Source organism: Pavona decussata, unplaced genomic scaffold, assembly GCF_977016875.1.
Source record: "Pavona decussata unplaced genomic scaffold, jaPavDecu1.1 SCAFFOLD_234, whole genome shotgun sequence".
NCBI lineage: Eukaryota > Metazoa > Cnidaria > Anthozoa > Scleractinia > Agariciidae > Pavona > Pavona decussata.
Genome location: NW_028145639.1, coordinates 1,681,298 through 1,705,214, shown reverse-complemented (window position 1 = coordinate 1,705,214; position 23,917 = coordinate 1,681,298). Strand labels below are relative to the sequence as shown.

Below are 23,917 nucleotides of genomic sequence, written 5' to 3'. Positions count from 1 at the left end.
GCGGAGTAGCGCAATATAACATAACGCTTGAAAATTGGTCCTTAGAAAAAACACAGTTTTGTTTTTGCTCGGGCCAGTGAGTGCTTCAAGCGGAGTAGCGCAATATAACATAACGCTTGAAAATTGGTCCTTAGAAAAAACACAGTTTTGTTTTTGCTCGGGCCAGGTTATAGTTTTTAAAATTTTTTCTAATACTAAAAAAATAAAAACTTTCTCCTCGTGTAACTTTATTTAAGTGTCGATATCTTTAGCTTGTAAGCAGCTAATTAGGAACACTAAAAATAATTTTAAAAAAATTTATACCTAGTATAAGTATATCCATAATTAACTAAAATCTAAAATTTATAACCAAGTAAGATGTAAAAATTAAAATTACAAGAAATTGTCGAGAACTACAATAAGACTATAGCCACAATTATCACTTATAAGATCTACAACGTTAATACGCCGTTCGCTGGACTTAAAAGATTGTAAAGTAGGTTTAATTTGTCCTTGATTTTGCTGTCTAATCTAAACAACAATCTAGATCGTGACAACATCAGCTATAGTTCAAATAGTTAAAGACCACCCTGTGCTGTAGCAAGCAATTTTTTCACGGATTTCGTATTTTCTCGAATGACAGGATTCTTTTTTTCCAGAATATTACAAAGCCTTATACAGGAAATTGTGGCGGGGGCGGGAAGAAATGCCTTGATGTTTGTATCCTCCAAAAAATTATACCGGACATCTGCACTCTGAACCCTCTCTGTTTGTTTGCTCTTTTACATTTTCGAAGAATCTTTTTGGAGGGCTGTGCCAAGAACAAAAACTGTTTTGCAATCAGAAGTGCTATGTGGATGACACCTTTACCATCTTGAGTCGTGGCAAAGTTGACATTTTCTTGCAACACCTCAATACTCAACAACCGACGATCCGCTTCACTATGGCAACTGAGACTAACAACACAACCCCTTTTCTTAACACATTGGTGACTAGAGATTCGGATTGTTACCTCTCCACCAGTGTTTACAGAAAGCCTACACACACTGACCAGTACCTAGTGTATGATTCATACCACCCACGATCTGTAAAATGCGGTATTGTTAAGTGCCTGTACCGATAGATTGAAACACCTCATAACTAAACCATCAGCATTCTCACAGGAAAAGAGACACCTCTCATCAGTTATTTTTTTCCAACAGTTTTCCGTTTTCGTTTGTGAAAAACATTACGAAAACAAAGAAACAAACAGCCACAAAAGAACCTGCGCCTGAAATTTAATCTACTGCGGCGCTACCATACGTCAAAGGGTTATCAGAGGCTCTTCGCCGTTCGGCCTACAACAGCAAGAAATACGGACAGTTTTTAGAATTGATACAACACTTAGATCACACCTAGTGTGACATTGTCAATAGTGTAAGATTCAGATTCCCTGCGAGTGTAGCAAGGTCTATATTGGAGATAGGGGACGGTCTTTGCATGAACAGATTAAAGATCACCATAGAGACATACGGCTTACTCGATTCCAATCCTCCGCCGTTTCAGAACAAAGCAATGCGACGGGCCACCATCCGCGCGGTCTGGGATAAGGGTTTCTTGACTGAGACCCACACTGGTACAACCGTAGGGTTAAAGAGGCTATTCACATAAGACTTCACTTTGACAACACCACAGAGGGAACAATTTCTAGTCTGAACGACAAGGATCGAAATCCTCCAATCAACACAAACCAAGGTGCTATTTACACCATCACCCAATAAGTTGACACCACACAGTACCTAACGAAGACCGGCAGTTGGTCGAAACGTCGCGATCCACATCTATGTGACTCAATCGAGAGACAAACGATTAAACTCAGCTATCAGCCGAATATCCTGCTACCAAACTACTTCAATTCCTGGTCTGTGTTGTTTTAAACGATTTTCCAAGGACAACTTCGGTTTGGTCTTGATAGAGTTTCCAAGCAGGTATAGCTTGGTTACTTTGCAGCTTGGCTGTATTAGTGCTTCAGACAGATACATGACCCCGAAATCAGTGAGCTGAGTATCACCCAGACCTAGTGTGGTTACTTTGCAGGTTGGCTCTTTTAGTGCTTCACACAGACTGAGAACACCGAAAAAATCCGTCTGATTACAATTCAAAGATAGTGTGGTTATTTTGCAGCTTGGTTCTTTTAGTGATTCTCCCAGAGAGACAACACCGGCATCAGTGACCTTATAACCACTCAAACATAGTGTGGTTAATTTGCAGCTTGGCACTTTTATTGCCTCACACAGACTTGCAACACCGGCATCAGTGATCTGATCACCACTTACGTATAGAGAGGTTAATTTGCAACTTGGATCCTTTAGTGTTTCACACAGACTGAAAAAACCGGCATCAGTGATTTGATGTCCACTCACATGTAGTGAGGTTAATTGGCAGCTTGGATCCTTCAGTGCTTCACACAGACTGAAAAAACCAGTATCGGTGATCTGATCACCACTCAAATATAGTGTGGTTAATTTACAGTTTGGCTCTTTAAGTGCTTCACACAGACTGACAACAACAGCAGAGGTGATCTGATTATCACCCAAACGAAGAGTTGTTACTTTGCAGCTTGACACTTTTAGTGCTTCACACAGGCTGACAAAACCGACATCAGTGATCAGATTTCCGCTCACTATTGGTCTGGTTACTGTGCAGCTTGGCTCTTTTAGTGCTTCGCAGAGACTGACAACACCGGCATCAGTGATCTGATCACCACTCACAAAAAGTGCGGTTACTCTGCAGCTTGGAACTTTTAGTGCTTCACACAGACTGACAACACCGGCATCAGTGATCTGATCTGAAACAACCCCTAGTGAGGTTACTTTGCAGTTTGGATCTTTTAGTGCTCCACACAGACTGACAACACCGGCATCAGTGATCTCATTACGTCTCAGGTATAGTGTGGCTACTCTGCAGCTTGGCGCTTTTAGTGCTTCACACAGACTGGCAACATTGTCATCAGTGATCTGATTGCACAACAGAGAAAGGCTGGTTAACGCTTTAATAAGTAATCCTCGGATACATTCTACACATTCATTAGTAAGTCGACAATGTGACAGGTTTAACTCGGTGATAAAACAAGAAACTTTTTCTAATGATGCACAGATACGTCTTAATCCAGATGATATCACACTGGATTCAATGATTAATTCCTTGCTGGCGCAAAATGACCGCTGTTCAGATGGCGGCTTTCCAGACGGCAATGCTTGGTTTCTTGTGCTGTTTTCCTCCTCATTAAGTGCGCTGAGTGTATCTATAAAAAACGATATGGCAATACAGTCCACGTCGGTTATTTCACTAAACCAAATGTCTTCACTACGAATAGGGTGTTGACGGTAGAAATCTTCAGCGAATTCTCTGTCCTGATATTCATAGAGACATTTTGCTTGCAGAAGATGTTGATTTCTCATGTCACGGGTGGGTGGAAGTTGTTCAAGCAATTTTTCCATAAGCTCGCTGTCTTTTTTTTTTGACAGAATACCAGCCACAAACTGCATGACCATTGTGGAATCGGCTACTCGTGAAGGAATTACCCTCCTCTTCACAAACCAACGAGCAGCCAAATATTCATGAAGAGTTAAGTGAGTAAAACAAAAATGTTTTGTTGTTTGAGAAAAAGACACACTGAAGGGTGGACCACAATCAAGAACACCGCTTTTCCTCAGGCTTTCAACTTCTTCTGAATTGAACTTTTTCATTTCCTCCTCCCCAAAAAGGAACTTAAACTCCAAGAGCAACTCAGCTGCAAATTTCGACAGTTTATCCAGAAAGGTTTCGTCAAAATGAGAAACTTCGTTCTTGTTGTGTTTTTCTTTGAAAATGTTAAAAACTTCAAAATAGAGATCACTTGCTGAGATGGGTAGATCGTCAGTGCTCTTTGATTTCTGTAGAACGTACTCCATGTATGAACACATCAGAGCACAAAGCACGGGGATATGAGCAAAACTGATGAGATTCTCGTTCTTCGTGATATGTTCCAGTACAGTGTTTTTCATGATTTCGTTCTGTCGGAAATACTTCTCAATGTATTCTCTCACCTCTTGTTGAGAAAACCCCGTAATTTCCACGTTCCGATCGAAATCCATTGTGGCCGTGATCTTGTCAGATTCATCAGGTCTTGACGTTATCATAACAGTAGCCTTTCCTAAAATTTTTCTTCTCATTAGTTTGGCACATAGTGCAGCTACCGGCATTTTCTTTCGACAGCTATTTGGATACCTTTCATGCTCATCACCAACGATTTTAGCATGTTCGGAAAATTCGTCAAAGCCGTCGAGAATAATTAAAACTTCTTCAGGGTGATTAAGAATGTATTCGAAAACCTCGTCGCTAATATTTGATTGGTCATCTAATATTACAGAGCAGTTTAAGAGTTCTTGCAAAGTTAAAGTCTCTCCCTCTAGTAAATTCAACTGACGAAACGTCAACAGGTACGCAAATTTAAAATTGGGCAATTGCGCGTTTGTTGGTGGCAGAAACAACTTTTCTGTAGCCCAATCTCGAAAAAGCTTTTGACAGAACAAGGTCTTTCCGATCCCTGCTTTTCCAGCGACAAGAATGGATTTGGGAGTCTCTTTTTCATCGGTGGTGCAAGTAAACAATTCTTGACAGTGTTTGACTCGAATGCCGCTCACTTGACCATACCGCTTCAGATGTTCCCCTCTTTCGGCATTTCCGTCTTTAACAGGCTTTCGTCCATGTTGCATGACAAGATTAGTAAATATTTCGTCTGTTTTCATTTTGGCGACGGTAGGAACATCCAACAATTTGGGCTGCAACTCTGTTTGCCTTTCTATTGATGCTTTCAATGCTGTTGAGTAGCCATGAACTTCTGAAAAAAAAATTGATTTAATTTAACAGAATGAAAAAAAGATAAATTATTTTAAACATGCGAACACGCCTTCGGTCTCTCTCAGAACTGTATTCAACCAATCAAAGAGCGCACCATGTGAGTGGAATTTCAAAAAGGGATGTATGTACCAACTGTTTGCTTGCCGCGTGTTTCTGTTGAAGAGAGCATCTTTGTATCCAATACAAATAATTTGCAGTAAGGTTATAACTTCGTTATTGTATGATGGTATGAAAGCTAAACGGCTTAATCTTCCTCAGACGTTCAGGTCGGGTGCAAACTCATCACTTGTTATCCTGTAATGCGTTGGTAAAAAATCTAGTTTGACATGCCAATATTCAGATAATTTTATGTTTCCTTGGTAACTATACTGTGTTGGAGCGTTGAATTTTGTTGTTTTAGTATGAAAAGTTGATTTATTGGCTATAGGTCACCTTTGTGTTATTTTATGGCTTTTTAGGTTGTTATTGCACTTTGATTAATTTATGTGGCTTAAAGAGACGTTTTAAACACGTTTGAACATTAAAAAAATAATAGTAGTAAAAAATGGCGGACAAGTGTAGTGATGATTAGAACAAAGGACTTTAAACCATACCCGACAATTCATTTATTTGCACTGCGGAGGAAACAACCTTTTAATAGGTGAAAGATCATCACAGTTATATCCTCATCTCTAGCTAAGCGGTTGCCAAAGATAAGGAGCGTCCACAAAAAAATTCAGGGGGTTAAAAACCGGCCATGATTTCTGCGATACTGTACAGTGTTCTAACAGTTGAGCTAAGAACAACTAATTCCAGTGTAAGAACATTGTCCCCGTATATTTTATATTGTGATTACGATTATGACTGAAATTGATAAAATATAACAAGGATACCCGATTGTGGATATCTGTTGGAAGGCCTTAAAATGTTTACAAAATCGGATTTGGTCTTAAAGGGAATCTAAAGCTTTCTTAGGCAAAGTTTCAGCTCAGACTGTAATTCCGTAACACTGGTAACTTAATTCCTTTCGTTTGCGAAAGGGAAAATATCTCGTTAACAATGCCAACTGAAGGTCAACTAGCTCGTAATTCGGGAATAATATTCCGTTTCCTAAATCTGTTTTGCGATTTCAATTTTCAGCTAAAATATACGAACAGTTCAAATTGCATTAGCTTATGCAAATATTCCTTTAAAAGGCCATCAAATGATCTAGGAACAACATTTTCAAGTATTTTGTTTAAATGTTCTCGTTGGGTGCAGCCTTCGTTGTTAGTTCCGCGAAACAATTTTGAATTAAAATTCAGTTAAATTGCGCGAAAGCTTGAGGAAGGTATTTTGCTGCAATTGAAAAGTCAAGAGACGAGACATGACAAACTCGCACTATATTGAACCTATTTTTGGTATGTGGTCTTTAAATTTCAAGAGTTCAGTGAGAAATAAAATTCAAAGCCAAGCCAAGTGAGATAAAACTGAATGTGAGCCCTTGGACAGTGATAAGCCACTTATTGGATACAACTTAGTGAAAAACTATCTGAGAGAGATGAGCAGACGTTTTTCTTCACTTGGGAATCTACAGATGTTTTTAAGAAATGAACTCAGTGCAAGAGTTTGTATATTTTTCATAAATTCAGAGGACGCTTGAACTGAAATTCAAGTCGCAGAACGTTTCAGGAAACAGAATTTACTAGCTTTTGTTGGTTTTACGAAACTGCCGCTAGCTGACCTTTTTCCGCATTCTTAACGCCATAGTTGCCCCTTGGAAAATGAAAAGAATTAGTTTTCCAGTCCTAGTGTTACAAAATTTTCAGCTGACATTTTGCCGAAGAAAACTGTAGATTTTATTTCAACAACTAAATCCAAATTTCTGAGTTGATCAATTATCGACCGAAATGAACCTTAGGTACCCCTAATTATCACTATATCTGTAGCTTTATCTTCAGAAATTGTAATAAATATAATCAGGTTTTTCCGGAGATAAACATCTATAATCATTTTTTTCTAAATAGCTTACCTGATTTGACGTCCTTCATTTTTAGACTTTCAACTTCTTGATCCAAGTGTTCTACTTTGTCGGTCATTGCAGTTAGACCCTGCTCCAATTGCTCAACTTTGTGTTGTACCTTGTCTGTCCTTGTAGTTACGCCCTGCTCCAGTTTCTCAACTTTGTGTTGTACCTTGTCTGTCATTGCAGTTAGGCCCTGCTCCAATTGCTCAACTTTGTGTTGTACCTTGTCTGTCCTTGTAGTTACGCCCTGCTCCAGTTTCTCAACTTTGTGTTGTACCTTGTCTGTCATTGCGGTTAGGCCCTGCTCCAATTGCTCAACTTTGTGTTGTACCTTGTCTGTCCTTGTAGTTACGCCCTGCTCCAGTTTCTCAACTTTGTGTTGTACCTTGTCTGTCATTGCAGTTAGGCCCTGCTCCAATTGCTCAACTTTGTGTTGTACCTTGTCTGTCCTTGTAGTTACGCCCTGCTCCAGTTTCTCAACTTTGTGTTGTACCTTGTCTGTCATTGCGGTTAGGCCCTGCTCCAATTGCTCAACTTTGTGTTGTACCTTGTCTGTCATTGCGGTTAGGTCCTGCTCCAATTGCTCAACTTTGTGTTGTACCTTGTCTGTCATTGCGGTTAGGCCCTGCTCCAGTTTCTCAACTTTGTCATCTGTCTTGGAAAGACCCTCTTGTAACGCGTCAACTTGCATCGAAAGTTGCTCGTTGACGGCTCTCTGACAACACAAAAGTCGGTCCAGAGTCTCTTTTACCTCTTGAAGCTTTTCCTGTTGCTGCATCAACGCTTCATCGTGTTCATCCAGCCTGGTTCCCTGGCAAAGTTGCTGATCTTCAAAGACGAAAACTTTGTTGTTAACTGAAACCAGCTGCTCGATTTGCTGATCCAATACCGACTTAATGTTGTTGCTGTCGTTGATGAGATCATTCACATTTTGTTGCACTAAAGTCAGAAGGTCTTTGTCCACAGCATGTCCCATACACAACTGGCACCCTGCAGCATACAAAAAGATGGGATTGTATGATTATCATACTGCTATTTATCCCATGCCATAGAGAATACAGCCAATCAGAGAGCTAGAAACCCGTTGCATATTCTGCGGTATGCAACGGGTACTGAGTATTCCACGAAAAAATCCCGGCGTTACTCGCGGCCTACAAAGGCTTTTATACATTTAATGAGCAGTACCTACTTATAGTTTTTAATTTTTAATTTTCATCAAATTTTGTACTTTCAAGAAACGTTGCCAGTCCGTTGAATATTTTTTTCAGAGATTTTATTTGCTGTTAAAGCATTAAAGAGTGACGTTTTACGTTAATTCAATGCATGAGTGGCATGGGATAAATTAGTTACGCAGGGCTTTCTGGTGGTATACCGTTAATATCCCACTTAGGACTTGATTTGTCTTTGTGAACGAAGAAAAATCAAATCACTCGTGGGGTATTTCACAATATACCACTCGAAAGCATTGTACAACTAGTATAAATATAATACTTGGAAGAATAAGTACTTTCAAACGAGTAATATCAATGGGACCTCGAAGGTGTCAGATTCATTAAGGCCATGGAAACTTCCTTTTATGAAATGGCCCTACCGGTATGCAGAAAAAACTTGCTAAAAAATAATGTTGGGAAAAAAATCTATTCGCTCGTCGTTTTCTCATTATAATTATTATTTTTTTTCACTTCTTTTGTTCTTTCGTTCGTTCATTTTTTCAACTTTAATTTGCCCTTTTCATGCATTCAAAGGAGACCGCAGAGGCTTTCAACAATAATTAAGAGTACGCTTGCCGTACCTTTAGTTTGCCAGTCATTCAGCTCATCCAATGTCTCCTTCTCCTTGTCACCAGTCAGTCCCAGACTTTTCACCAATGCTTGTAGCTGGGCAAAGCAATCGTCGTAGAAGGTGTCAGACCAGTCACTCACGTCAAAATGGCCCCACTTGTTTCGGACATTTTTCCGAACATCATCAGCAGATGTCTGAGTGAGTGCGGGGAAAATAGCCTTTGGTTGATAGTAGGAAATCCCCAACAAGTTCAAGATGGCGGTCATGTCCAGGGACTCATCAAAGGCAGAAAACATAGCAAGATGACCCGGCAAGTAAATCTTGGCCAGGTCAACTGAACTGTTGATGGTAAAATTATACCTTTTTCTGTCATTGCCATGCAGTACACTGTTGTTATTAACGTTCTGAAATTTTAGTTTTCTAAGGTGTGGATCAGTATTGGCATAAGGATAAGTCAGCGTCTTCAGAGTACAGCTTGGGGTCAGGTGCTTGTCAAAGTCGTCGTAATGAGTGTCCATTCCTGTTTTCATAACATCTCGCAAAACTGGAGCGACAACTTTGTTCATAGCAATTCCTACAACAATCCATCTCTTCTCTTCGTCAGAGACCATCATCTTTACCACAAAGATGGATAAAAAGAAAAATAAATTCAATGAATGTGTATACATATTACCTGGTACTAATAGTATACTTTTCTCATAATTGATGTATGGTCCCGCTTGCTCTGTCGTGAACACTAGGGTCCAATTTGTTAGATCTGTAGATTAGACACTCTCCCCGGGTTAATATCAGGTTGCCCTCGCGGCGGGAGTCAATCTCATTCCCAGGGTCTCTCCTCTTCCCGTTCTCCCGGGAACAAGGTTGGGCGAGAGTTCGATCGAAGGCGGAAGCGTACGAGTATCGAAAGTCCCACGGAAAAATAGGGGACTGTGAACAGTCTAACCGGATGCTGATACAGCAGGTATCTTACAAACTGAGGGTTTTGCTTGGGATACGAAAGGAGTGATGGCGTCTTTTATTTTAAAAATTTCTGATCCATTCAAACACTGATAAAAGTTTGCCCTTGTAATAAAAACAATCTAGTCTTCTAAATCTTATCACCCAAGTAGAATTGAAATGTTTTCGAACGCCTACTCAAGTCACACATTCCTGGATCTTATTTTCAATAAAAAGAAAACTTGACAAACTTAACTTACAATATTGGCTTCAGTTATGTGGTTTATTCAATTTGTAAAAGATACTTCAAAATCTACGCTCGAGTTTTTCGGTTAAGCAGAAGTATAGTGGGTGGTGTGAAGGAAACTGTAAGGATAAGCAAAACGTCGAAAGTCATGCAACTCCGTCTTGTATAAGAGCTAAGTAAGCCCTCGGTTAAAAAAAGGAAAATTGCGGAAATTTGATACAAAATTTACGGTTGCATTAGACCGCGAGTGGTCGTCCCTTGTTCCTCAGAACCAAGCGGGGCGCGCGAAAAATTAAAATTATGCAAATCCTGGGGGGAAAAAAGGAGGAGAGATTGGGGCGAGAGAGGAAAAAGGACGACTTTTATTTTTCCTTCGCTCGGGCCCCGCCCTCGTTCCTCGCGCGCTGTCGAATTTTACCGTGACGCAAAAGAAAATAAGAGATTGCTCGCAGTCTACGGTTGCGTGGTTCAAATTACTTGTTACACTGGATCAAAAATCCTTAGTATGTAATGGTCATACATGTGAGATTTCAGTTTCACTTTCGAAAGAGAAACGGTTGCCGTGTCCCTAGCCACATGCTATTCGCCAGCAAAAGTTTGTTGAATTGAACTGAAAGGCAGCTTCAATGAAAATAATAATGTATAATAAAAATCTCCAGAACGTCCCGTATCAAACTGTTTTAGACTTAGAGATGAAAGTAGTGCAATCCACCGAACTGGAATTCAACCGATAATTTAGTGCGTCAATTAGTTCTGACGATCGCCTCTGATGGAGAGATTCCATGTTCTTAACAACGTCAAACTTTTTCAGTTAGTAACTTGAATCGTTTGCAGATTATACTTGCATATTTCGAGACCCAGTATATTTCAATCTCTTTAAAATAATTATGTTGAGGAATTATGTGCGACTTCCTTCGCCTATAATGAACACGTGTACGGAGTTATATATAGGAAGCTGATTGATACTATTGAAGGTTTAAGGCGAAAATATACTTATCTTACTGTACGTACCTTGAATGGTAGACAAGCAAGAGATCCAGTTAGGAAACAAAGAAATTCCTGTCCTAGTGTGCGCCGGAAGAAGGACAATGAAGAAAAGGCAGCCTTTTCGATTACTCGCAGACAAATGTAGTCGAAGACTAACGCTGCTGAAATCCGGAGAGAGTATCAGTCCAACTCAGTTTAGATGAGTACTGAGTTGCGGATCGTAAATTCGAATTTATGCTGCTGTAGATATTTGCTCGTTTGTGGGCAAACAGATTAACAAAAGAAGGAATGTGCTTTATACAAGCATCTGACCTCTGGGTCGTCTGGCTCGGATACAAGAAACTGAAAGAAACCAAATATGTTCTTTCAAGAGGCAATCAAAGATGTTTGCCAAATGGTCCGCTTCAGCACGTGAGCATGAAAAGTTATATTTTAAGCTGAAAAACGGCCGAGCCTTTTCAACTGAGCCAAGAACTGGCTTTCTTGGCATCAGATATGATGTGCAAAACTGATTAATTAAACGAGAAATCCTCCGGTAATTTTTATTTCAACAGGCGACGTATTGTTGCCACAAGCGACCTTTGTTTTGATAAGCGTCTCATTGCTATTTTTGTATCGAGGCATTAGTATAGTGTGCCGCTTGGCACGATTTTTCACAAGGAGTGCAAGGCAAATTTCTGTCGCAAAAAAATGTTCGACCACTATCCTACACTGACAAACCTATTCTGTTATGATTCATTTTCTAAGAATAACAAGAAGCCAGAGCTACAACGAGCTAATCTCGGACAATTGTAATGAAAAATTAAGACCCCCCCCCCCCTCCCCTCAATTTCAATGATAGAAAAATTTTTTGCGCGCCATTTTTTTTTTTTGGGGGGGGGGGGGGGGGGCGGGGGGAGGGGTTGCGGGGGGAGAGACTTAATTTCGTTTTTCATTCTGTTCAAAATTGCAGCCTTTACTTGTGCCGTACACCTAATACGACTTTTTACAAAGACTCATAAAGCCTGGGGCCTGACATGTGGAAATTCGCGGCACGAGAAAAATTTCGAACGCCGACTATTTCTAGACGGGAAGTCCGTTGCGCTTCGGTCTATATTCCACTCACGCCTCGAGGAAAGAGAAGGGAGAATGGTTGGGCGCCGGTCCGCATAGTGGGCTGTGTGGTAGGCGAGGCTTTGCCCTTGAAAGGGGTGCCTTTAGTTTGCACCTCGTGGTATGCGAAAGAGTAGAGGAGTGAGCATCTTAGGCCCTTTTCAGACTCTGTTTCAGACTACAATAGATGTCCCAGGGTCCTTGCCTGAAAAGGCCATTTTTCAGACTTCTTGGCGCCCAAGGAGCAATCGTTTCCTCGTTCGTCATTTTAGCGCCCGCCATTTGGTTTGATGTATTGCAGGGAGACAGGGGTAGACTGAGCGCGGAAACTTACAAAATCCTGTTCAGACCAGTGCCCATGCCAAGATTTTTGCTCGGGCACCAAAAAAAAGCTTTATTCAGACTAGATCCCGTGTACGAGAACCGAATCGGATCCGGGTAAGCTGGTCTGAACCGGGTCTTTAGTCTTTGAAATGGTCGTCAAAGGAAACTACTCAAAGGGTACCAATTAACGAAAAAATGCAAACATGTTTGGCAGAAATTGAAAGGCACAACAGTGGTTTGCTTATCTTTTGAGGTAAAAGAAAGGCCGTATAATATTTTTTTTATTATTATCTTTATGTGTGATAAGGGTTTCCATTTCACCAAATTAAAGGTCGTAAAAGTTCCGAAAGCCGATTAACGCTAATCCACGATTAAAAGTCAATCGAGGTTTTCATCTCACTCTTTGAAAATGGTTTTAAAGGTTAAATCTTAGCTAAAGGTAAAGAAAAGTCTAAGGTGAGGGAAAAATTCTTTTCTCACTAAACTCGGATTTTGAACAACTGGGCCCAGTATGTGAAAGGGGTAAGGTGTAAAAACGTCGAACGGCGGAAACCTCCCGGAGTACGTATTCTACGACGGCTATTTCAAACAGTCCATAGGATGCTTGTATCAAAAATGTTTTCTATTTGGGTTTGGCGGGGGGAGGGGAGGGGGTTGCAAAAGCTTATTTTCAGCGGGGCATAAATTTGGAATTTTAAATCAGTTCTAATTTACTTGTCTTTTCTTCACAGTATTAAAAAACGGTTGAGTAAAAGGAAAATTCCCTTGACGTCACGAGATCACTGACATTGACTACTAAAGACACTTAAATCTCAGATTGGAGTTGATCATACTCAAGCAATAAAAAAAATATGAAAAGACATACAATCATTCATGATGCTTCAATAGTTATGCTCCTGTTGGAGTTATCTGGTGAGCGCAGCATGACTCATTCGTTTTTCATCTAACTTTCCACATTTCTGCTAATATCTTCATAATAATTTACAGCTCACAAAAATAGTTTCTCCCTACAATATATTAGCTTGCTTCATTTAAAATAATGTTAGTCAGAATGCTTCTATATTACACAGATCAATAAATTAGCCAAATTAAATATTTTAAGAATGCGTTAATATCATGTAATATGCACACATGAGCCATTAATTTTTAGCTGTATGATTGCTTAGTCCACAATGTTCAGCACTATTAAAATTCAGTAAAAGGATTGTGCAACCTTAACCCTTTAAGCCCTAACAGTGATCAGTATCAAATTTCTCCTTGTAATATCAATGCTTATTCAACCCCTGAGGTCATGAGAATTAGGGACATGACCATTCAAGGTGAATTTTCTTGATATTTAAATAACTTAGAACTCCACAGTACTTTTATGAGAAAAGTATGGGGACAAGAAAGGAGAACAAAAATGAGGAAAAAATAAGGAATATAAATAACAAAAAGGTAAGGTTTTTGGGAGAACTAAAATGATGAAGAACTGTTTTGAGCTTCTTCTTCTTTGTCAACAACTTAAAAATTTTCTAGGGGAGCATGCGCCCAGATAGTGCTTTCTGCGTTCGGAAATCTTGCGTACATCGCAAAATAAAAAAATCTAGTTGCCATACCGAAAGGGTAATACTGAATACATCAAAGTTTAATCACACGTGTCTAGCTATGACCTGCATGTGTTCATATGATATATTACTGCGTAACAAACCCAGGCTCAACAAATATACAACTGTAAATAATAAATAACCCCATTTTTCTGGGTTCCCCTGGAAACGTCTTGGTGGATTTTCGTCTGCCCCCTTACAGTTTCTGAAAAATTGCTGACGAAAGTCCACTCCTCACTAGGCTTCAGTTACAGTTAAAAATTCCCAACTACACGGGGCACAAAAATATTCAGATGACAGGGGTGGTCTAACAGGTGTAATCGGGGAGAGAAGGGGAGCGAGGAAAAGGGGGCACTGGGGAGAGGGAAGTCTCACGCAGTCCCCCCTTTTTCTCTCACTTTTTCTCCTTCCCCATCCCCCTCCTCTTCTCTCATTAGGCCAGCTATGCTGGCTACGGTGGCTTTAGTTTCGAATTGATGGAAGCAGCAAGCGGCTGAAAAGGATTCAAAAAAAGCGATGTCCAACGTAAAATGCAGTTGCTACCCCGGCATCATTTCGCAATAAAAGCTAATAACACAACGCTTGAAAATTGGTACTTGGAAGAATAATCACGTTTGTTTTTGCACGGGTCAGGTCATATCAATTGTAATGGTTAGTAATACTACAGAACTAAGAAAAACACTCTAAATTAAAATAATAGGCAGGAAAATTGATACTTTTAAGTTCATGATTGCGACAAGATCATCTATAGCCAAACAGTTATAGACCTGTGTTGTAGCAGGTAATTTGTTATAAATATCGTGTTTTCCCGACTGACAGGATTCTGATTTTGCAGAGTATTACAAAACCTTTCCTCGAATGATACACGAGATTGTGTCGGAAGGATATGCCTTGATGTATGCGTCCTTCAAAACATTATACCGGACAAATGTACTCTATGGCCTCTCTGTTTGTTTGCTGTTTTACAAGGCTGTACTAGGAACAGAAAAACAGAGCCTATGGAACAAAAGACTGTTTTGCAATCAGTAATATCCTTCTACCGATGTACTTCAGTACCTGGTCTGTGTTGCAGCAACTGATTTAACAAACACGTCCGCTTTTCTTCAATGATAGGGTGGCCATACAGGTTTAAATTTAGGTGGGTTACTTTACAGCTGCTTTAGTGCTTCGCGTAGACAGGCAGCTCCGATATTAGTGATCTGATTATGAGACAAAGATAGTATGGTTACTTTGCAGCTTGGATATATTAGTGCCTCACATAGACTGACAGCACCGACATCAGTGATCTGATTTCTATCCAAATGTAGTTTGGTTACTTTGCAGCTTGGCTCTCTTAGTGCTTCACACAGACTGACAACACCGATATCAGTGATCTGATTCGCATCTAAAGATAGTGTGGTTACTTTGCAGCTTGGCTCTCTTAGTGCTTCACACAGACTGACAACACCGATATCAGTGATCTGATTCTCATCTAAAGATAGTGTGGTTACTTTGCAGCTTGGCTCTTTTAGTGCTTCACATAGACTGGCAGCTCCGACATCAGTGATCTGATTTCTATACAAAGATAGTTCGGTTACATTGCAGCTTGGCTGCTTTAGTGCTTCACACAGACTGACAACACCGGCATCAGTGATCTGATTCGCACCTAAAGATAGTTCGGTTACTTTGCAGCTTGGCTCTTTTAGTGCTTCACACAGACTGACAACACCGACATCAGTGATCTGATTCATATCTAAAGATAGTGTGGTTACTTTGCAGCTTGGCTCTTTTAGTGCTTCACACAGACTGACAACACCGGCGTCAGTGATCTCATTCCTCTCTAAAAGTAGTGTGGTTACTTTGCAGCTTGGCTCTTTTAGTGCTTCACACAAACTGACAACAACGACATCAGTGATCTGATTCGCATCGAAAAATAGTTCGGTTACTTTGCAGCTTGGCTCTTTTAGTGCTTCACACAGACTGACAAGACTGGCATCAGTGAAATTATTATTGCTCAGGTCAAGACAGCTTAACCTTTTAGACAGTAATCTTCGAATACAGTCTGCACATTCATGATTCAGTTGACAATATGACAAGATTAGCTCGGTGATGGAACAAAAATCTTTTTCTAATGATGCAGAGATCCGTGTTAATCCAGATGATATCCTGCTGAATGAAATGTCTAATTCCTTGATGGTGGAAATGGAGCGCTGTTCAGACAATGTCATTTCCGAGTTATCAATTCCCAACCTCTCGACGCCGATAAATGGCGGCTGTTCAGACGGCGATGTTTGCTGTCTTGTGCTGAGTTCCTCTTCATTCAGTGCACTGAGTATATCGAGAAAAAACGATATGGCAATACAGTCCACGTCAGTTATTTTACTAAACCGAATCTTTCCATCAGGAACCGGGTGTTGACGGTAGTAATCTTTAGCGAATTCCTTGTCCTGATATTCATAAAGACATTTTCCTGGAAGAAGATGTTGATTCTCCTTTAAACACGTGTTTGGAGAAAGTTGTTCAAGCAACTTTTCCATAAGCTCCCCATCTTTTTCTTTTGACAGAATACCAGCCATGAACTGCATCACCATTGTGGATACAGTTTCTCTTGGAGGAATTTTCCTCCTCTTCACAAACCAATGAGCAGCTAAATATTCATGAAGAGTTAAGTGAGTAAAACAAAAATGTTTTGTTGTTTGAGAAAAAGACACTCTGAAAGGAGGACCACAATGAAGAATGCCGCTTTTTCTCAGGCTTTCAACTTCTTCTGAATTGAACTTTTCTTTCAGTTCTTCCTCGCTAAAAAGGAACTTTTTCTCCAACAGCAACTTGGCTGCAAACTCTGACAGTTTAACCAGAAAGGTTTCGTCAAAATGAGAAACTTCGTTTTTGTCATGTTTTTCCCTGAAAATGTTAAAAACTTCAAAATAGAGATCACTTGCTGAGATGGGTAGATCTTCAGTGCTCTTTGATTTCTGTAGAACGTACTCCATGTATGAACACATCAGAGCACAAAGTACGGGGATATGAGCAAAACTGATGAGATTCTCGTTCTTCATGATATGCTCCAGTACAGTGTTTTTCATGATTTCGTCATGTCGGAAATACTTCTCAATGTATTCTCTCACCTCTTGTTGAGAAAATCCCGTAATTTCCACAATCCGATCGAAGCCTATTCCAATGATCTTGTCAGTTTCGTCAGGTCTTGACGTTATCATAACAGTAGCCTTTCCTAAAATTTTTCCTCTCATTAGTTTGGCACATAGTGCAGCTACCGGCATTTTCTTTCGACAGCTATTTGGATACCTTTCATGCTCACCACCAGCGATTTTAGCTTGTTCCGAAAATTCGTCAAAACCGTCAAGAATAATTAAAACTTCTTCAGGGTGAATAAGAATGTATTCGAAAACCTCGTCGCTGATATTTGATTGGTCATCTAATATTACAGAGCAGTTTAAGAGTTCTTGCAAAGTTAAAGTCTCTCCCTTTAGTAAATTCAACTGACGAAACGTCAACAGGTACGCAAACTTAAAATTGGGCAAATGCGCGTTTGTTGGTGACAGAAACAACTTATCTGTAGCCCAATCTCGAAAAAGCTTTTGACAAAACAAAGTCTTTCCGATCCCTGCTTTTCCAGTGACAAGGATAGATTTGGGAGTCTCTATTTCATCGGTGGTGCAAGTAAACAATTCTTGACAGTATTTGACTCGAATGCCGCTCACTTGACCGTACCGCTTCAGATGTGCCCCTCTTTCGGCATCTCCGTCCTCAATAGGCTTTCGTCCATATTGCATAACAACATTAATAAATATTTCATCTGTTTTCATAAAGGCGACGGTAGGAATGTCTAATTGTTTGGATTGGAACTCTGTTTCCCTTTCTATTGACGCTTTCAAGGCTGCTGAGTACGCATCATCTGAAAAACAAAATAAAAGCAATTTACTTCAACAGAATAAAAAGCTCAATTGTTTAAAACATGCGTGCGTGCCTTCTGTTTAATTCACAGAACTATATTCATCCATCAGAAGGATTTATATACCAACTATTTGTGTGGTCTCCTCTTCAGAGAGCATCTCTGTATCGAATACAAATAATTTTCACTAGGGTAAAAACGTCGTAATTGTATTACAGTATGAAAGCCGAACTTAATCTACGCATTGGATAAATTTCTGTTTGCAAAGTTATTTCTTTCCACCCTGTGTTTATCGCCGAGCGTATTACCAAAATTGTTTCGGAGGGCTGAAGTTAATTTGCCCGAATGAAACTTGTTGGTCGATGGGGCATGGAAAACAATTTGTCGATATTTCAGTGATTGCTTGTCTAATATTAAGGTACAGTTTAAGATTTCTTTCAAAGTAAAAGTCTCTTCGTCTAGCACATTCAATTGACGAAATGTCAGCAAATACGCAAACTTAACGTTAGTGTTTTTCGTGTTTGTTGGTAACAAAAATAACTCAGTAACAATTGGCCCAATCCCGAATACTCTTTTCACAAAAAAAGGCTTTTGCCGATCCCTGCATTTCCGGTGAGCATAATAGATTTCGGATTCTCTTCCTTATGGGTGGTGTAAGTAAATAATTCTTGACACTCCATTGTTCAACTCGATTTCTGCCAGCTTTGCCGTATACTGCCTCAGACGCTTCCTTCTTTCAGCATCTCGGTCTGTTATAGCCTGTTCCAGGCTCCTAGAGAGATGCGTGAAGGAGAGTGCGAGGGGACGAAAACGAGGGGGGAAGGGCCATTCCCCCTCGTTTTCGTCCCCTCGCACTCTCCTTCGCGCATGGAGCCTGGAACAGGCTAGGTCTGTTATAGGCTTGTGCCCATGTTGTATGGCAAGATTACTATACATTTTATCTATTTTCGTGCTTGCGACAATGGTTTAAGCTGGAATTCGGTTTGCCTTTTTATTATTGCTCTTGAAGCTATTGAGTAAAACAAAAGCAAAAATATGTACTTCAACACAATGAAAAATTAAAAAGGGGGCAATTGTAATTAAATAAGTGAATAATTTGAAACATGTGTATACGCCTTATGTTTTGAAGAGAATTGTATCTGGCTAACCGCTTGGGTCTCTTTTGTTTGCAGCAAGTCTCGAAAGTTTACACTGATGATATTTGATCGATGTCCAGCAATAAACTGTAAAAGGCTTACAGAAAAAACATCACCAAAAACAAACAAAAATAACATTCAAAGAAAAATCTTGTCATTCGTAGATGGCTGACATATAACATTAATAAACGATAAATTTTCTGGCCTCTTGCTTGTGGGCCCTTTGCATCAGTGGATCCTTCTTTTAGGGTGACATTTACAAAAGACGAAAAAATCTCAAAAAGAATCAAGGACTCGGGAATTAACAGATTTGGGACGGTCTATAGCTTCTAAAATGCAAGTTGATTTTCTGTAAGTCTTCAGCCTGTGGGGTGGTGGTAGGTAGAAAGTGTCCACGCTGACGTAAAATATTCACAACTGATATACAGTGTATAAAAGAAAACATCACTAACCCTTGCGACATTTCAGGGAACGAATCTTGTAAAAGCTTGTATGATGATTAAATTACTCATGAGATTTAATATTTCCGTGGTAACAAAACCTTTTTTAAGGCGACCGTGAAGAAGACATGGAGACTTCAAGCAACGGCAACGCGAAAGAAAACGTCACTTGAAAATATATATGTTACTTGCACTGCTTCACGATTATTCCAATTCGTTCAACTTGTACAACGTAGCCGAACTACCCTGGAAGAAAATTTGTTGAAACGGTGTTCAAGTTGACACAGAGAATAAAAAATTTGCCGTCGTGTGCTCACATTCTTCACAAAACCTTGAATTTAGTGATTTCACGTTGTTGTTTTTCCAATAACGACGAGGAAATTTACAGGGTCACAATCCTGCTAATTAAATTCTATTGTTTTATGACGTTCTCGTTGTCCGCGGACGTCTTGTCTGCTTAAACTCCCCAATAGCGTAATTCTCGTAATTCTAATATTATTGACGTTACGTCATCGATCCACCTAACAGACCTCAAATAAAACAATTTCGGACCTACTGTAGACCCTCCAAGTCTCATTGACATTACCCAGCGCCTTCCCCCACTTCCCCTCCCCCCCCCCCCCCAACCCCCTTTACTCGGAAAAAAGCCGAGGACAAGTGATATCGTCAACAAGCTGCAAATGTTTCACATACATTATTTTGATTTGTTGTTTTCGGTTTATTTATTTGTTTGTTTTTTTTTTGGCTTTGTTTTTGCTTTTTCAGGGTTTGTTTTTCTTCTGGGGTGATCAGTCAAACAACTCGAAACAGAGAATGAAGACATCACTGACACCAAAAGCGTAGTTTTTGGTCTTCTGCTGACTTGGCCCGTACTTACCTACTAAACAGATTGCCTCATTGTTGTTCTGTATAAAAATGTCTCCCAGTAGTTGCTTTAGAAATGGTTTCCTTGTTAGGCCTAAGTGAATAAGTGTCAGCATACAGAAAGCAACGGAAATGGCCATAATCACAATAATGTAAATGTTCAGTTTTGTTTTCTCTTTGTATCGTAGGTCACTGCATATGATCCTCTGAAAAGATGACTCTTGGCTTGCTGCAATCAATGTTGTATTTTCTTGAGCGCACCAATAAGTCGCTGGAAACTCGAGGGTCTGGAAACTTAAGAAAAGTACCATCATAACACCGAGAACAGCAAGCTGAAAACAGACGTGACAGACAAATATTGACATAAACCTCCTCGACCGGCGTTTTTTCCTTAGCGCGTTTCGCTCTCTTCCGATTCGCCGCACAATCGAGGCACCCGTAAGAATGAAGAATAACCAGAGAAACCCCAATGCACCATAGGTAATACCAGCAAAGTCCAGTGGTGTTAATAGCGGGCTCAATGTAGAAACGTAGTGGTCATAGCAACGTTGTCTGGCGTAATTACTTGGTTTGGGCTCACAATTGAAAGTTGATTTGTCTTTATCGAGGTAGTCTTTTAGAAAACCAATTATTAAAGGCCAGGAAAACAGGTAAACAAAGAAATGAATGCTGCCAATAATGGTCTGGGATCTGAGCGCCAGTTCATATAGCTTATCCATCGTATCTAAAAGAGAGAGGGAGAGAGAAACAGTTAAAAAAAGGTTATTGATATCTTCTTCCTACCCCCAACGAAACCGACCTTTCTTCCAGTTATCTGGAAGGGAAAAGGGAGATAATTGTTCTCTTACTGCACCTATTCAGTTAAATAGACAGCCATTAGACCTGAAAGTTCGAAAACGTTTAAAGTGCACCTAGCCCCCAAATTTTATTTCGCGTTAATAAATCTTTGCACCTGTTCGAAACGCATTGAGCCTTTTTGCGCCTTTTTTCAACCAAAACTTGACTTTTTATAGGCTGTAAAAGTTACGAAATCTAGCCATCATCTGTCCCATGACTGTGCTAGTAAGGGGGATGGGTCTATTCCTTACATGACGTCACAAATTGCTTTGCATGCATTTTCACAAAAAATTTAATACAATGCAAATCAGATTGTGACGTCAAGTAAGGAAAAGACCCATGCCTCTTCCTAGCTCGGTCATGGGACAGATGATGGCTAGATTTCGTAACTCTTACAGCCTTTAAAAAGTCAAGATTTGGTTGAAAAAGGCGCCGAATAGCGCAATAAGTTTCGAACAGGTACAAAGATTTATTTAAGAGAAAAAAAATTCGGGGGGTTAGGTGCACTTTAAGTGCCTACTAGACTCTTAAAGAGATTAGACTTCCAGAAAGAATGACAACTCGTTGGTGTAGTTTCTAAGAATGAGTATAGAGTAGGTTTAAATGGATTCGATTTGTTTGAATTGTTCAATTGCTAAAACAACACTATTTTATAAATACTATCTTAGAAGTCGGCAAAATGGGCTCATAAATGACGTCATATGAAATGGCGCTTCGTCATGAATTCTAATCAGACGACATACTAGAACTGCCATCCTGAATTTATTCGAAATTTCCCAAACCTTCAGGAAAAAAGTAGGTATTGACTAAAGGTAATTACTGAAACATGTCAGAAATGAAACTATAATTAATAAATTCAATTTACTGGTAAAAGTCATCGCTGCGGTGTGGCTTGTCGGTACGGCAAATAATGGCTTACACTCTTTCCGTTATTCAGCTTGTAAACTTTGGAACTCGTTACCAAACTCACTCAGAACCGCTCCTACGACCAATGCTTTTAAACTAGCAGTGAACCAAATCGAATTTAATCGTGATTGTTGTTCTTTTTGTAATTTAGCCTAACATTTTTATATCTCATTTTTGTACATAATCGTTTAGTCTTATACTTTTATCTTTTATTTCTTAATTCGAAGATATTAGCATAATTGTTGGCTATCTGCAATAGGACATTTTCACTATGTGCTAATTAGAGCTATTGTTCTTTGCTGTCCACTGGGATTACCAAAATTTGAATTTGAAAAGGAAAACGAAAAGAATTCTGGTAGTTGTAGTCAAGTGACGCCATCGTGAAAATGGCCTATTCGAAGTTAAATAAAGGTTTTTACTTTTTACTTTACTTTACTGCAACATCCAGAGGCTGGACGAAGGCAAGTATCAGTTTTAGAGCATCCTCAGGACTCTCTCCTCCGCAGAGGTTCGATGGGGTGTTATGTATATCCGCTGAACGAAGTGAGTACAGGCGCAAAAGCAGAGGGCTCCCGCCGTCGCCTTCCACTGAATTTTACGCCTGCACTCACTTTTCTCAGCGGAGCTACTGCGGAGGAGAGAGATAACGGACTTGTTTACGAAAAAAACTCGGTACACACAAAGAACTGTTGAAGTGTGAAATATAGCACTAATCGCTGACAGACTTTCCTACGAATGCTGGCATATTGTAAAATACAAAGTGGAGTTGGATTGTGTAAAATATGGAGTGAACCGGATTTGCTAAAATATAGACTTGTTTTAAAACATGCTATTAAATTTTAAAATGTGGATTTGTAAAATATGGAGTGGATTTGTAGGATTAGTGCTTAGACAACCATAACATCTTCAATTAAAAGACTCACTTATCCCAATGTTGGTGATTGTGCGAAAATTCAACCAAGTCCTTATACTTATGAAATTAAAATCGGCCGGACTCTGTACTCGTCGATGTTCTTTACGGTTGCTGTTGTTCAATGAAGCAGTGCAGATATCACAACAATAAGAGGCAGATTCTTTTAGCGCATGAGTTTGCTGTAATTAACATAAATATGTTTTTTTTTTTTTTTTTTTTGCTTAAGGTGACTCGACCCAGTTATTTTTTGGTGGTACAACCCTACTTTGAAGCTCTCTGGTATCCCCGCCTTTACTTTTATCGTAAGTGTAACACTTAGAATAAATAACATATAGATCAATCTACAATATAGCAAAAAAAATTGGGCGATCGGAGTAAATGTCACGTGGTTATAGTGCCACGCCCCTTTGAGATCTGAGTCGAAATTCTGCTGTTGCCGGCTTTTTTTCGCAAAAATCTCTCGGCTACACATAGTGCGCATTAGTGCCTTGCGCTGAACAGAGTTTCAACAAAATCGCAAAGACCCAATCCGAGAAATTTAGGGCTTTCCAAATTTAGGTCATAATTTATGTAAAAATGATAAGCAAACGTTACACGATTATATCTAATAAACTATGAGATTTATTCCTTTATTTTAGGGATCTTTATTACAGATGGGTCCTTACAAGTCAGCGAAAAGCTTTAGAGACTTGTAAATGCGCGCGATTTCGAGCAATGCAAACATATAGAAATGATAGTTTTAGCTATTTGTTGACGCTTGTCAGCGTTTCAGAGTCCTTCTCACAAAAAAAGCATTTTCTTAAAAATTCGTAGTTTTTTTTCCTTCAATTTTTTTCAGGGCCACAATTGATTAACTTACTACCCGGATTCTGAATTTTATGGTCATTGAAAGACTGTGACATTATCTCCTATAAGCCCAAACTTGAGTAAACATTGAAGAGTTTTAGCGTTTTGGCTGAGTTTGTGCTTTGGGAGTTTTCTATTGTTTCGAGTTTGTCATGATACAGCATTCTTGTTCAGCACGCGTGCAATGACCACGCTTGCCTGACTTCCGAATGCACTCATTGGACATTGCACGCGTGCTGAACAAGAATGCTGTATCATGACAAATTCGAAACAATAGAAAACTCC

General features: G+C 39.6%; 2 protein-coding genes and 1 pseudogene across 6 annotated transcripts in view; all 3 read right to left on the bottom strand.

The window, feature by feature from the left end:
* Positions 1 to 210: 210 nt before the first annotated feature.
* The window catches only part of LOC146458077 (uncharacterized), a 25,929-nt gene continuing 2,222 nt past the window's right edge, over positions 211 to 23,917 (bottom strand). Inside the window, exons 2-5 of one of the 4 annotated variants that reach the window (XM_085091300.1) lie at positions 10,821 to 10,948; positions 8,637 to 9,240; positions 6,851 to 7,834; positions 211 to 4,840 (exon numbers count right to left, since the gene is read on the bottom strand). In XM_085091300.1, the coding sequence (XP_084947426.1) occupies positions 1,857 to 4,840; positions 6,851 to 7,834; positions 8,637 to 9,240 (4,572 nt within the window). In that variant the 5' untranslated portion in view covers positions 10,821 to 10,948 and the 3' untranslated portion in view covers positions 211 to 1,856. Of the gene's footprint in view, positions 4,841 to 6,850; positions 7,835 to 8,636; positions 9,263 to 10,820; positions 11,396 to 23,917 lie in introns of those variants that run through there. The other 3 variants (XM_085091298.1, XM_085091301.1, XM_085091297.1) reach the window with 3 other exon arrangements.
* LOC146458073 (uncharacterized) overlaps positions 14,567 to 23,917 on the bottom strand; it is a 49,512-nt pseudogene continuing 40,161 nt past the window's right edge. Inside the window, exon 3 of the transcript XR_014858332.1 lies at positions 14,567 to 17,693. The product of XR_014858332.1 is annotated as an uncharacterized LOC146458073 (transcript). The remainder of the gene's footprint in view (positions 17,694 to 23,917) is intronic.
* LOC146458076 (uncharacterized) overlaps positions 20,055 to 23,917 on the bottom strand; it is an 18,070-nt gene continuing 14,207 nt past the window's right edge. Inside the window, exon 2 of the mRNA XM_085091202.1 lies at positions 20,055 to 20,854. Within this exon, the coding sequence (XP_084947328.1) occupies positions 20,055 to 20,849 (795 nt within the window). The 5' untranslated portion in view covers positions 20,850 to 20,854. The remainder of the gene's footprint in view (positions 20,855 to 23,917) is intronic.